Raw genomic sequence first — 14,988 nt, forward strand, 5'->3', positions numbered from 1 at the left:
TTAGCAGAAACGAAAATGCTATTAATATAATAAAGCTGTTATTAACAGATAAGTATTCACACAGTGCTTTTAGTCATTTCCTTTGACAGTCCCACACAAACACGTGGACACACTTGCACTCGTTACCCAGTGAGGAGATAGGAAGGGCTGGCATACGGCTGTGCTTACCCCAGCAGGCCAGTTTGGCACATTCATAATAGAAAAAACCAAGGAAAGCATGGGGAGTACTGTCAGCACACAAATATGATTCTGAGGGGAGAATTAATGTGGGGTTTTCTTCTAACAGTACTCATTACCTGAGACTTCTGCTCCCTGTGACGGAAGCCTGGTGGCTTTCAGCTGCCAGGTACACACCAACAAACATGGAACCCCTGAGAAATTGCTGCCTTCCACCCAAACTCAGACTGGCACTTTTGAACTCTCAAATTGAAAATTCAGTATGAAAATAGTAGAATTGGAGAACTCCATTTCTGTGGAGTTAGGATCGGTTTGTAATGATGGAACACTTAAAATTCACTGCACATCTATGCAGCTTATTTGTAGTTGAAGAGTACTATGGTTTAGCCCATAAGAGGATGAAACATCTGAAATCTCTGAAGCATACTGACCTGGTATATTTTTGTACTGTGTGGTATTGTTGCTTGGAGAAGTTCCTTGATGCTAAAAATATCATTTCTACACTGTTTTCTATCTCCAAGGTTACTAAATCTTTCTAACCTAAGCATAATTAGGATTATACCTACGGGATGTATTTTTAGCATGCTTGATTTTTTGTGTGTGGTGCAATGTTATTCTAGCAGACGTAGCTGAGTTCAGGGAAGTCTGCACTGTGTAAGAGAGAAGAGGAGGGAAGAAATCCACTAACTTCAGAAGGCAGTTTCTGGATTCCCAGAGCAACTCTCTCTCCACACTGAAAGCTCTGGGAGAGAAGTTTTGTATAGTGACTTAAGGGTCTTTAAAGACCAATTATCCATTTAGTGAAAGAAGCTTAAAACATAAACCTATATTTCAGACTGTGAAATTGACATCCCCTAATAGGCTTGAAACTAGGACTATTTTTCGTTTTTACATTGTTTTTCTCACTACAAAGTCTCTTAAGAAATGAACTAACCCCCATAAATTCCTGTTTGCTTGCAAGTGACAGCATTTGAATGTTAGCAGCCTCCCTGGTGATGCATCCAGTAGCACTATCAAGAGCTGAGCCAGGAGGTGGCAGCTGCTGCCCTGACTGTGGTGCCACATCCCTTCCTGACCAGTGCTGCACTGACTCTGCTCCAGCAACGCCATCACCCCAGCTACCTGTCCTGTCACCCCAACAGCATGAGCTTTTTACTTACTGAATGCAATTGCTCTTTTAGGATGGAATGCTGGCTGGAAACAACACCAGCAGAATTTGCACAGGTGGTTAGTTTCTTCATCCAAGTACGTAAAGCACAGGTGGGGAAGAACAGCAGTGTACAAGCAAAGTAGTGCTGACACATGAGATCTGAATATACTTTCTAATTGATCATGTTAACGTACTGAATTTGTGAGGCAAAATCGCTGCACCTAAGAGTGACTTGTGCAAGGTTTTGAAAAGTGATGGACAGGGCTGTGCTTGTACATGATGCATTGAACTGGAAACCCAGCTGGGGGCATATTAATAGAAGAAACAAGATGAGTGATGCCTCCTGCATGCTGAATGAGGAAAGCTGTGCTTAGGTATATAGGACAGCTCAAGAAGAGAAAGGTGAGTGGGATTTGAATTGATACAGGTGTGTTTAGTAAGGAGTCAGGTCTGAGCATTCACTGTAGGTATAAATTAGATAGAATCATAGAATCATAGATTCTATTATTATTATTATCTATTATTAGATAGGGAACAAATATCACTTGGAATTGGTGATGGGGAATAAAAAGGAAGTCAACCAATACAGCAAATAGAACTAGAAGGGCTAGAAAGCTATTTATATCGCTCAGTGGATATACATGAGTTTTTGGACCCCAACTGATTCTGCTTTGTATAAATGAACAAATTCTGTAGTTCATAGAATTATAAATTAGGCTGCAAATTTAGGATTGAAGCTGAGGCTTCACACAGCTGGAAATCATCAAGCCTTAACCTTTTTCTGCTGAAGTTATAAATCAAGGCAAGTACATAGGAAGTTGTTTGCTTTAAGCATAATAGCTACTCAACTCTTTTTGCTAATCCAGAGAGGACTGAGATGGGATGAAGAATTTATGTAAACAAGAAGTACTCATACCTGTACAAGTAATAAAGGCCAATCATCAGCAAAACAAGATGTAGCATTCTGTAAAACTCAGGGCTACTTTGCAGTCTGTCCATTTCCTTCCCATTTTTATTGGTCTGCTAAAGTGCGAAACTAAAGAAAACAAGACATGAAACCTCCCAGAAACTAAGATGACCTCACTGAAACATTTGTATCCAAGGCACGTATAAATACACAAGGTGAAAAAGTGCAAAGCAAATCTGAAAGCAAGTCTGGAAATATCTGAGAACTCACATTTCTAGATACAGTTCTCTGCAGTGCTACCATGCAGTAACTCAGAACAGATGTACTGCCATCAGGTGAGGTGGACAGAAGGCAGCAGGTTTTACAGTTGTGAAGATCTAGTGGATTCCTTTTTGGAGAAATGGTCCAACATAAATTGATGCGTACTGATTTCCCATTGCAAAGCCTACTTTCTGTAGCTCTGTTGGAAAGAAGAATATTTTTTGCCTCTAGAACATGGCAAAGCAGGTGGGCTGATATATCATGGGTATATTTATGGCTAACAAACATATGCAAATTAAAGATGGTCAGGATTTTTATGCTATCTTTTTGACACTCTTCAAATAGTCCTTCTGGATGGATGCAGCCAACTTTGCTTTGGCTGTAGACTGGGTGACATCTGATGGACAATGTGTCTGTGCTACAACTGGTCTTCCTCTGCAGATGCTCACTTAATAAAGAACAAATCACTTAACAGAGGGTGAGTGGGTAGTCAGGCTGAATTCAGACATTAAAAAAAAAAAAAAAAAAAAAAAAAAAAAAAAAACCCTTAAAGTTTTTCCTTTTTCATTTGCTGCATTCTGAGTACTTTTATCTGAAAAAATAAATAAATACTGGAATGGAGTGACTTAATTTGATCTAAATATGTCTGGTTCCTTTTTTGAAAATAGTTGCTTTGTGGTTACTTTAATATTAATCTTTGTCTTAGCTAGCAATATGTAGCATGATCATTTTTGTTTTATTAAATCTTAACTGAAGTTTGGTCATGAAATCTGACAGAGGAGCAGATAAGAAGGCCGTCTTCTTTCTTCTGTCCTAAGATAGTAATTATTCAACACATGATTGCCACTGCTAGGTTATTTTCCTTAGTTTCACTCTGCAGTCAGAATTTTGGAGGTATTGTGAAGTTCTGCATGCTAAACAAGGCAATGGATGTTCACTGGCTTCCTATATCTATTCATGATGTATCTACTACCGTCTTCTGATATTTCTTTCTCCTCTTTTTTCTTGTTCTATATTCTTGGGCATTTGAGAATATTTTTTTGTTAATTTCTTACTCTGTTTAAGTTGTACTGATTTCACTTTAAAGACATCCTTTCTTCAAGGTGTTGATGGCTTAATGCTATCAAAAGAGAGACTTAGGAAATTAGGGTAGTTGATGGTGGTTTCTGAGTATAATGACACGCCTGGCCAAGAAGGGCTCCCTCCTGTGAGAACACTGGAAGTTATTTGCCTTCATTTTATCAGAATTTTATCAGCTACTTCTGCCAGATAAAACAATAGGAAGATACTAAAGGAAGCAAACGATGAGAATAAAAGATCTAACTACTCAGGAGCGCCCCCAGCACTAGCGTATTTGCTCAAAATCGGTGACATTACTTCATGCCTCAGTGCCTGAAAGAGAAAGCAAGAGCTCAGTTGCCAGTAGGGGAATTCTGATACCTCGTATTAATATGATGGCTAAGGGTTTGAGAAGCAGACTTACAGGGCAGGATGCTGCCAGTGTTGTTTGGGACCGTGATGCTTTTTATTAAATTTGACAAGTAAATTGCTCTGTAGTTCAGTTCAGAACATTTACAGCTGATGTGGGTAAAATCAGGTGTATTAAATAACCTGAGCAGAAAGAGCAACTGTTTTATTAACTAATGACTCTGTTCATTAGCAGGGTTTTAATGAGCCCTGTGTCATGTTAACATTTTCAAACACTTTTTTTTTTTTTAAATTAAGCTGTAGAGCTTATGGAGAATAGTTGTTTTTACTTTTACTATGTTTATGTAGAGCTGTAAAGTGAAATGAAGGTAGCACTTGGATCTTTAATGATATAATAGCATTGAAAGTATGGTGAGTCTGTAGAATATAATATTGCAGGCCTGCCATGGAGTTAAATCACTTTCTAATAAATATGTAAATCAGGCTGGCAGTTAGAGAATAGGCCTTTGTATGGGAAATTGGTAATCGCAGCCTGAACCTCTGATTAATCAGCTGAGGCAAGTGTTGGGTCAGCTGTGGGAGCACAGGTGAGAGTAATTTAGCTGTGCTCCCGGAAGGGGTGGAGCTTGACTTCATCTCCTCTAGACCTCATTTAAGGGCTGACCACCACTAAGGCAGCATCTCTTGGAGATTGCTCCTTGGTGGAGATTGCTTCAGCATTTCCCAGTGAAGGCATCCATATCAGTGAGGTTTTTCTTATAAATAACCTTTTGAATATCTGTTACCATCTTTGTACCTTTCTACCTTACAGCCTTTGGTACTGCACCTTCAATATATTTCATAGAATGGCCTGGGTTGAGAGATACCAGGATGATCATCCAGTTTCAAACCCCTGCTATATGCAGAGCTGCCAACTACCAGACCAGGCTGCACTGAGCCACATCCAGCCTGGCCTTAAATGCCTCCAGGGATGGGGCATCCACAGCCTCCTTGGGCAACCCATTCAAGTGCATCACCACCCTCTGTGTGAAAGACTTCTTCTTGACAACTAAGCTAAGCCTCCCCTGTCTCAATTTAAAATCATTCCCCCTTGTCTTATCACTGTCCACCTTTGTAAACAGCCAGTTTATGTGCTCCCTTCAAGTACTGGAAGGCTGCAATGAGGTCTCCCCAGAGCCTTCTCTTTTCCAAGCTAAACAAGCCCAGTTCCCTCAAGCTTTCCTCATATGAGAGATGCTCCAGCCCTCCGATCATCTTAGTGGCCCTCCTCTGGACCCGCTCTAAGAGCTCCACATCCTTCCTGTACTGGGGGCGTATGATTCTATGGTCCTTGTACCAGAAAAAGTTGAGGTGAGCAAAAGCTACAAAATGACTGGAGAAGGATGCAGTCAGAAAAGGTGAGGACAGAGCATTGAGTAACAAGTTGGGTATTTTTATCTGTTGCACTTCAAAGAAAAATAGCTTCAGGATCACTGAGGAAATTACATTAAAATGGAAGAGGAACCAGCAATACAGATATGGTCTGGTGAAAGAAGCAGCAAAGAAATGAAAGGGACTTGTAGATGTTAGGGTTGGTTGATAGAGGAAGTATTAATACTTGCTGATACTTTTTTACGAATAGGAGAAAAAAAAAAAGATGGTGTAATCCTAGTGGTGATACACAGGTCCTGGGTGATGTGACCTGTGAGTATAGGTGACAGCACAGTGATAGCCTCTGAGAAGATGATTAGAGGTATTTAAACTGAGACAAGGAACTACAGTAAAGAAAGACACATCATCCTTATAGATAATGCATTTCATAAACTTAGTGCTGAGAAGCTTGTAGGTGAAGATCACGTTATCTTCTTACTTAAATTACAAAAATATTTTTTCCTTTCTCCAATGACTCCATTCTTTAAGAATAAATTTGAATGCGGATAGTGACATATCATAGAGCTTGTTGCTTACTTGTCTGTTTCTTCAGAAGTCATCCAAGAAATGAGCTCTTCACAAAGGAGATATTTGGGCTATCCAAATTAAGCAGTCAGACATCGCCTATTGCCAAGGAACCTGGAGATGTGAGGAGGACTTGGTCTATGTGTTGTGAAAACTGTCGTGTCTGGGGTCATTGCAACATGGGATGTGTGTGCCAAGAAGTCTCAAGGCAGAGGGGGGCAGGGAGGAACATACCTTTTGGCACATAAAGTGTTTTTGGTAATTTGCCTTTCTCTCCCTCTTCTCTGCCTTTCTTTTTAAATGGAAGCCACCTGAATCACTCAAAATGGCCTCCCTTTGTAAGGAATTCTGCTCCCTCTGTTCCCAGCAATTTAAAGCAGTCCTTTATTTCTGGAGACCTTTACTACTTATCAGTCTGACACACAGATACTGGGGGGAGGGCTGTGTACCTGCTGTGTTCCTTCCTAGGGCTGCTGCTTTAGCTGCTGGCGCTGTGTTGAACCAGCACACCAACACTAGAAGCCTGGGAAAGCTGGGGAGTGTTTAGCCAAACTCCATTAAGGCCAATGTTTACACAGTTTTCCTTGAAGCTGCCATTCCTCTCTTCCTAAAACATTCGGACGTTGTCATCTAAATACATACTCCAGGGCTAAGCAAACAAGCACAAGGACTGCAGTGCTGTTCTTGAGTGGTGATGGGATGGCCTGAAGTATTTTAGATGTTTTCATAACAGTTCTTCCTGCAGAAACAAGCTACTTGTCTTTCTAATGCCAGCACATCTGTTCCCAGCCCCCTGATTTTTCTTTCCTATGGTTGTGTTGTTCCCCCATCCCAAAATGGGATTACAGTGTTAGAGATAGTTTCTTCTGTTTCCTGCTGGAAACTGAGCCAGTATGTCCCAGAGCTCACTTTTGCTCCTTCTGAGTCCCAAAGGCAGCATAGCTCATCTTTAAAACAGCAAACTTGAGACATCTATGAAGATATTCAGTGTTTTTAGATACATACTCTTGTATGAGTGAGACTAAGCTCTTACTGTGTTTGGAAAGAAGATGGCTATTTAAGATGTGTTTCGTTCCTCCAGAATTGCATAGGATACTTGTTTTATGACAAAGGAACAGAAGTGTGGCACTCATCTCTTGCTTTGCTATACTTAACCCCTGCTCAAGATGTGTGGAAATTACATCCTGATCTCTCGGTTTCCTCTTTTTTATTTCTGTTTTCAAGCTTCCTCCTCACGCTGTCTGCGAAACTTATCTGAGCACAAATGCCTGACTCTAGGGCTGCTTTCTTCTCTCGTTTTGTTTCCTTAATGAAAATGACTGGCACAGAGCCTGCTGTTCCTTACTACTAGCTTGTGGCCTGCAGTCAGAAGGCTGCCCAAAGGCAGGAGGACTGGGGGGGGCTGTGAAGGTCTGTGCCCATCCATGGCTCTCCAGCCCCCAGCAGCAGCCTGCAGGGCCCATCTCCTCCTGTCTCTCCTCTCAGAAGCTCTCTAGAAGCTGGTGGTGAGCAGGGCAGCATATCCATATGACGTGGCCAGGGAGCAGGAAGGAGATTTGTTCAAAGCGATGCCCCAGAGTAGCAGGAGCCAATACAGGCACAGTGTAGTGGTGGACTGTGCCCTTACCCTCTGAGTGGTCAGCAAGGAAACACGCAAGGACAGGAAGAGCCCTGGGGAGCTGCTGTTCCTTGAGAAGGAAGTGAAAAAGCAGGGGAAGCCAAGAGCTGGGCAACTCCCTTTGACATGGGGGCTGTTAGGCCCAACACAGAGATTGGGGACCCAAGGTGGGTTGTCAGGAAAGGGCCTGAATATGAGGGGCTAAAGGGGTTGCTGAGACCATCTGGTGCCAGCCCATGTTTTTCATTTGGGTGGGAGGTGGGCAGCAGATCGCTGGGGTCCGTTGAAGTTTCCCAGCTGGTTATTGACAACTGGCTTCTTCCTGAAGCTCCCCAGGCCATGCACAAAGGCGTGAGCTCATTCTGAGGGGCAGGCACAGCAGGTAACTAGGAACTATTGCAAATCTCCTTTTCCTGTGAGCTCACGCACAAAAATGGGTCTATTGGCCCAGGACAGTTCTCTCTGTGCACCTAACAACTACGAAGCAAAACCTGCTCAGTGCTCCATGACCTGAAAAACTGACAAAACGCTTTCTCTCTGCAGCCAAAATGACCTCGCCTCCTCTCGGAGCCAGCGATGCGATCCTGCTTCAGAGCGCAGCCCCCGCAGGTAGGCACCCTCTGACCGGCGGGGGACCCCGCAGCAGCGAGGCGGCTCCGAGGTAACCCCAGCTGTGGGGAGAGCCGGAGATCAGCCTCCGAGTCAGAGAGATTGAGCCGTGTAAACTAACCCCTCCCACTGCTATGGACCACTGTAGCGCCCATTTTCACATGAGCACCTCTCGCTAAGGCGGCTCAGAGCCGGTAGAGGCTGAGAAAGAAAGAGGGAGAGAGAAAAACGGGGAGGAGGGAACGAGCACCGGCGCTGATGGACGAGCCAAAGGGTAAGGACGAAGCGCCCCGTGGGCGCTGGAAGCGGCGCTGCGGGGGACAGGCGGCTCCGTGCCGGCATCGCGCTGGAGGAGGCTGTTCACGTTCCAAGGAGCTCGCGTACGTTTGCCAGCCGAGAGCGAGCTGCGGCGCCTGCCTCCCTTCTCTCCCTTCCTCTCTCCTGCCCCGGAGGCTGAGCGGGGTCCTCCGGGCTGGCCGTAGGCGGGCGGGGGACCCCCGGCGCCGTAGCCAAGCGGCGCGTGCCTGCGCTTTGCAGAAGTTTGGCTCCGTCAGTGCGGAGGATTCCCTTCCTGGCGCTGCGGGGGAAGAGGCGGCGGGGCCGGCGGGGGCTCCCTGGTGCAGCCCGGCGCTGATCGCGGCGAGCTCCGCGGCGCGGGGAAGGGCGCTGGAAGCCAGAAAGAGCCAAAAGGTGGTGGAAAGCGCTAGCTCTGAGGTGGGGAGAATCGCTGTGTTGGGGGTTCTCTGGGCTCGGACTCGGAGCGAGAACCGGCTCGGGAGAGGGAGGAAGAGGAGGATTCCCCTCCGAGATGCCTTCTGCCTTACTGCAGCCCGAGGCAGCAGTTAGCTGAAGATGCTTATTGCATAGTTATTGATTTGAGCTCTTGTCCCAGGGCTTGCCTTTTGTAGTCAGCCGATTTGCTGCACGTAGCATGAAGCATAGCAGCGTTAGTGGCACTTAACGTTTGGCAGAAACGTTTTCTAGCTTAAAATCTGCTTTTGTCTGTCTGGGTGGCTTACAGTATTTACAGCAACTTCTGCAGCACGGGCTGTCTTTCTGTACTGCTGACAGCATGGGGCTCTTTGTGTGGGGCTTTTAAAACAAAGCCGGAGCACAGACATGCAGGCAAGTAGCAAACAGAAAAGGATCTGGACAGAAACTTAGCCACTGAGCTGAGTGAGATGCTTAGGGGCAACAGTTTGCACTATTTTGATAGCTTCTTGGCCAGACGGCTGTCAGTGTTACAGCAGGGAATCAAAAGATCATTCAGTTTTTCTTAGAATAAATAAAAAGGCCAACTAGTCTTCTTCATGTTTTGAATGTCACAGAACACAATTAGTGGTTTTTGAGTGGAAGAAGCGTTTCCTCAGTCTAATGGACTTCAAGTTATAAAGCATAGGCTAGTGGAAGTGGGATGTTTGCTCATTAATTTCTGTAGTCAGGAGTGAAGGTAGACCTGTTTTCTGCCTGTTTTGTCTATAGGAACTGTAACAGGCTTGAATCGCTACTCCCCATCTGAAGGAAACCGTATGTTTAATATAGTAAAATGTGGGTCCATATGCTTGCATGGCCAAGGATGAAATTCTCCTTGGGGTACTACAGAGCAATGGGTTGTTATCAGTGATCAGCATGAATAACTTCTTGTACACAAAGTGACAGTCAATAAATAAACAAATGTTACTGTAGGGACCTTCGGCCTGGGGAAAATATGATACTGATATCATGCAGGCAGTGGTGAAGTTCAGTCAATCCTCTAAAATTAGTAGAATCTGGCATAGAAGGTGCTGAACTGAGCAAGAGGTAGTAACTCTGTTTTAGAGTTCTACTGAAATTGTTCCAAAAATAATGCCTCCTATTTATTTCCATGGAAACTACAACAGATACAAAGAACAGAATAACACTAATTGACAAAGCAGATGTTCATCTAAAAGCACTAATTTGCAACATAGTCACCAACATTAGCAATGCAGCCAGCCATGACTGATAGTCTGCATGCCAGGCTAGTAAACACCTGCACAGCCATCTGGAACATGGCTTGTCTTTCACCTTGCTGTCTGTCACCACTGCTGAAACACACCTTCCACCACCTCACTGTGCTCACATCCACCATTTGACCTCCATAACTGCTCAGCAATGGTCAGTGAACATCAATGGGTGCCATTTTTTCTGCGTGGAATTCAATTCCACACCTTTGCTTTGTACGTATCTCTATGTCAGACACCATTGTGTCAGGCTGCCCTTCTGCTGCCATCTGTCACAACAGCATGTAACAGAACATTGGTGAGAAGTTTCACCCTCTACTGCCATACCACCAACATCCACCTCTGATGTGGTGGGCCAATGTAATAGGAAGCATTACTTTCGGAATAGTCCTCGTATATAGATGATGACTTAATCGCTGCTGTCAGATGGCTGCTCTCTATAGACCAATGATTGTTCCAGCGTGGAGCAGTGTAAAGTAAGAGCTGAGGGAAAGAATGTACAGGAATGTCAATAATGGCTGCAGGTTCAAAGAATATGAACTGGATAGCACTCCAGAAACAAAATGAGAATGAGTTTGGCTAGCTCCTTGGGGGCAGTGAAGGAAGCAAACTGAAAACAAGTAAATATAAAGTGAAGAGAGGAAATGGAGGACACACAATACTGCACACTGGCTGTGAATTGTGGGAGATCAGATTTTTCCCTGACATCTTCACTTTCTCTTCATTAAGTTAGTAGGAACCAGCACAATTCAAAGGAAGTGTTCTGTGTTGTAGAAACAAAATAATGTATATCTAGCAACTGCATAATCATTTTGGAAGTAGAAAGAGTAAGACTGTAAAGATGATTCAGGGGAAAAAAGAAGGCTGGTAAAGTTCAGTTAAATGTTTTTCCACATTTGGAAGGGGGATGAATTCTGGTATATAGGAACATCTAATGTAGTATTATAACTAAGTTGCTTGTTTTGTTAGGTTAAAATTTGTGGGGGAAATAATGTTCTATAACAATTTGAGATTAAATGCACCAATTGGTTAGAATATCTTTACTCAGCGATGCTAATTGTCAACAAGCATTAGTGAAATCACTGACAATAGAAAAGATGCTGTTGAACCAATATCCTAGGGAACTGTTATCAATTTATTTTATTATCAGTGGTAAGCTGTTGGAGAAGCCTCCAGTCTGGCCACATCTTAATGGTGGGTTACAGAGTATGTAACTTCCCAGAATAGCTTTCAGAATAATGTTGTTGTAGAAATGGGTAGTGCTGGCAAAAATAACAGGAACTAAAGCACCAGATAGGAAATTGCTCATCCCAGATGGAAGCAAACTTGTAAGTTTGTGTGGTTCCTTCAAGCAAGGATATTAATCTGTGTCCTAGAATGGAGATAGTCCAGCCTTTGAGAGGGTACAGCAGGATTGTGTTCCCATTGGTTTGAAACTCAATGGCCGGGGAATCTGTTTACAAAGAGGAAAGCACTATGAAGTGCTCTTGCAAGTACCAAAGTACTCCAAGACCGTTGCTTTCTTGAAGTCTTTTTTTCTGTACGAAGCCAGCTGACTTAGGAAATAGATATCAAACGAGCCTGGCATGATTCTCATTTGGAAAAAACAGACTCCATTTTGTCTTATATATATTGTTGCTATTAGCATCCTCTTCAGAATTTCTTCAATTGAGGTTGGAGGCTTACAAAATTTTTAGGAAAAAATATTCTTAAAAATCAAGAGAATATTAAATAAATCCAGGCTGTAAGTTAAGAGAATTTCTAAGGCCTGACTTCCCAAATGGTTGGAAACCAAGTCACAGGAGGGGAAATAGAAGAATAAGTTTTCCTGTCTGGCATTCGGTAGCCACAGGGTAGGTGAGTATAGAGCTAAGAAGGCGAGTGGTTCTTTATCTGATCTATTTTCCAATTAATTATTTGCAATTGTTTTATTTTTCAGAGACAGCAAACGTGATTGCAAATAGTCAATAGGAACCTGCCTCCACAGCAGTAGATGCATTTCTGATTTATTTATTTATTTATTTCTGATTACAAAAGTGTCCTTGTGATTCTCCAGGAAAGAATGAACTAATGGATTAAAGCCTGGTTAACAACAAACCTCAAAAATAGTTATCAAAGGAAATCATGATTCAACAGCTGTGTTTCCAGCGGTATTCTGCAACAGGTCTAATGGCATTAGATATTTTCAATAATGATCTGAAAAACATTTAAAAAATCATTCTGATTTACAGATGGAGTTTGTCAGTGCTAGGAGGAGCAGTACAAATACCAATTAAGTCAGAGGAAAAAGTCTAAGGAAGCCAAGAGTGGTTGGAAACATAAAGAGCAAATAATAGGCTTCAAGCCAGCTTGTAAAAGCACAGCTAATGTAACTTCGGGAAGAAAGCTGGACATTCAAGTACTGAATGGACTAGAAAGATTTCCAGGCAAATTTGCTTCGGAAAAAAAAAAAAAAAAAAAAAAAAAAAAATGCAAAGGCATGTGGGTATACATACATATGTGTACGTGATAGTCCTAACTTGAAGTTTATTTACTTTATTGTATGCATGGCCACATTGCAAGGTAGGCAGGAAAAAGCTGTTCTGTAGGCAACCTTCCTGTGGCCAAGCAAACCTGTGTTTACCGCTTCAGCTGTGTTTACCAGAAACATGTAGAAAATGTTCAAAGAATTTTTGAAGAATAAATTTAAGAGACTGGAGAACTGAAAAGGGGAAGGTTACAAAAGCTGTAAGTGACAGTCTTTGGCCTTTCCTAAGTTGTTTAACTGGGTTAATGTTGTCTAAAATTACCAAGTTTGGTCACATTCTTTCTTTTCCCAGGACATCTACGTACCTTTAGCACCTGCTGGTTTGAGAACAACAAGTGAACCCAACTTTGCAGTTAACATTCCCTTTTTACAAACATCTTGTGCTCACTGGCTGTGTACTGCTGAGCTGAATCTGTCTTGAAGCAGCTTGAGATAGAAGCCAGGTTCTTTCAGTTCTACATGCTCAAGGGGGCTAGGATGTTGCTGAGGCAAGAAGGTTAGGCTGAATTTGAGGGCAAACTAAATGATGCTGAGATAACATTGGTTGGCAATCTACAAAGGATTATCATTGCTTGAAAGCAATCAAACTACAATTGTAAAATTCTGGATTATATTCACAAGAGAAACATCCCAGCTGATTTTGTGGAAGATGAGTTAGATGGAACCATTTCTTAAATTGTGTTTACATACCTTTTTGTGAGGTGAGTGTGAGAATTGTCTTTCTCTCTCAGCTTGGCAGAAACTTCCCTGAGCACAGCTGAAGTGTTATGGCAGGCACTTCCAATATGTTTGCATGGGGAAGCTGTGCTTCTGATGTCAGTTTAGTTGGACATAAGTCTATGCTTCAGAGATGAAAGAGGGGCTTGTCCTTGGACCTAGCCTTGGTCAGGTTTTTTTAGTTGCTGTTGTAGTTTTTGTTGTTGTTGTTTCTTTTCCCCTGAAATAATTTTCAGCTTATCTGGCTTGGATGCCAACACCAGCACAAGTGAGAGAACAGGAGGAAGGGAGGAGGTAAGGTTGAGAGTCACTCGGATCAAAGCTATTGTGGGGGTTTCACTGCAAGGCGAGGTGTGACACAAAACCAGCCCTGTGCTCTGAAGCAGTACTGCATTAGCAGTACAAACTAAGAAATGAGTTAAGGGGAAAAGTGTGAGAGACCAGATGGAAATGAACAAAGTCGGCTAAGTGCACGCTGTGCAAATTCATCTACTCGTGTCCTCTTGTGCACTTGCCACCCTGCCCCAAATTTGGCTGGAAAAAATCATCTTCCCAGCCTCCTCTGTGGGCCCTGTCTCCTTTCCTGCTTGACATCCCTCTGCCCCTTGCTGTGCTGGCTGTAAGCTGCTGCTCTCCCTGCCCGAGGGCAATGCAAGCAAGTTACTGGTCGCTGTGTGCAGCGCTCCACCACCCCAGCAATGCTGGAGGTTGTATCTGCCACCTACTCTAACTCTTGCATGAATGCTTTTGGGATTCTGCTAGTTCCTTCCAGCTTGGGAAGAGCTTCTCGGGAGCACCTGTATCTTTGCTTCCCCGTCTGCCTTCAGATTCCTTTTGTAATGTAGATGTATTGTGTAGGCAGTGATTAAGTCTCTGGCAGGAGATGTATGCACATCTACACTTCACTGTCCCCTGCTCCTTGTGGCTTTTGTTTAGCTGTAGGCTATGTTGCTACTGCTCATTGAAATAACCCTCATAGTGGGTGAATGGTCTACTGGCTGACACCTAAACCTTTCCTAAAGCATTTTTAATTTGCACAAATAGAAGTTAATGTCTCTTTGCTTGTTATGTGTGCTTCCTCTGCTTCTGAGTCTCCTGAGGACTCTCCCCCTAACCATGCAAGGTGGGGAGTGCTGAATTGTGCTTGGGGAAAGGGAAGGAGGAAAAATGGGCCTCATTTTACAAAGGAATGAAACTCTTTTTTTTTTTTTTTTTTTTCACTATCTATCTGCCTGCAATCTGTCAGACAGAGCTCAAATAAGAACTGGCCTCTGAGCTTTGCTTGCTGCCTGGAAAAGGTGACTCAGCAGCTGAGGATGTATGAACCACTTCTGTTCTTCAGTTCACAGTGTTTTCACATTCTGCTCAGAGAACTGTTGTGGTTTCTATATATTAACTAAATGACTGCAGCTGAGGGCAAGGGTGTCTGCAGCCTCTGCCTGCTCCTCCCTGGGCTGTGGTGAGAAGGAGAAAGACCTCCAAAACTGAGGAACAGAGAATTTGGAGTCTCTGCAATTTGGCTGATGAGATGAAGATGCTCATGATGCTTGGCAAAGCCGAGAGCAGTCACATGGAGCACAGTTTGGAAGTGGGAGCAGGTTAACAGTGAGGTTTGCTTCCCAGCTGAAAACTGTCCCTCCCTCCTACCAGCTTTTTGCCCAAGTGTCAGCTCTTAAG

General features: G+C 43.3%; 1 protein-coding gene across 5 annotated transcripts in view; it reads left to right on the forward strand.

Annotated features, from left to right (window-relative positions):
* The window catches only part of ENTPD1 (ectonucleoside triphosphate diphosphohydrolase 1), a 48,616-nt gene that overhangs the window by 10,578 nt on the left and 23,050 nt on the right, over positions 1-14,988 (forward strand). For 2 of the 5 annotated variants that reach the window (XM_072340550.1, XM_072340549.1), the window contains exon 2: positions 8,020-8,085. In XM_072340550.1, the coding sequence (XP_072196651.1) occupies positions 8,025-8,085 (61 nt within the window). In that variant the 5' untranslated portion in view covers positions 8,020-8,024. Of the gene's footprint in view, positions 1-7,567; positions 7,644-8,019; positions 8,086-8,149; positions 8,360-8,509; positions 8,800-14,988 lie in introns of those variants that run through there. The other 3 variants (XM_072340551.1, XM_072340552.1, XM_072340553.1) reach the window with 3 other exon arrangements.

This window comes from Excalfactoria chinensis, chromosome 6 (genome assembly GCF_039878825.1).
Source record: "Excalfactoria chinensis isolate bCotChi1 chromosome 6, bCotChi1.hap2, whole genome shotgun sequence".
NCBI classification, from domain to species: Eukaryota; Metazoa; Chordata; class Aves; order Galliformes; family Phasianidae; genus Excalfactoria; species Excalfactoria chinensis.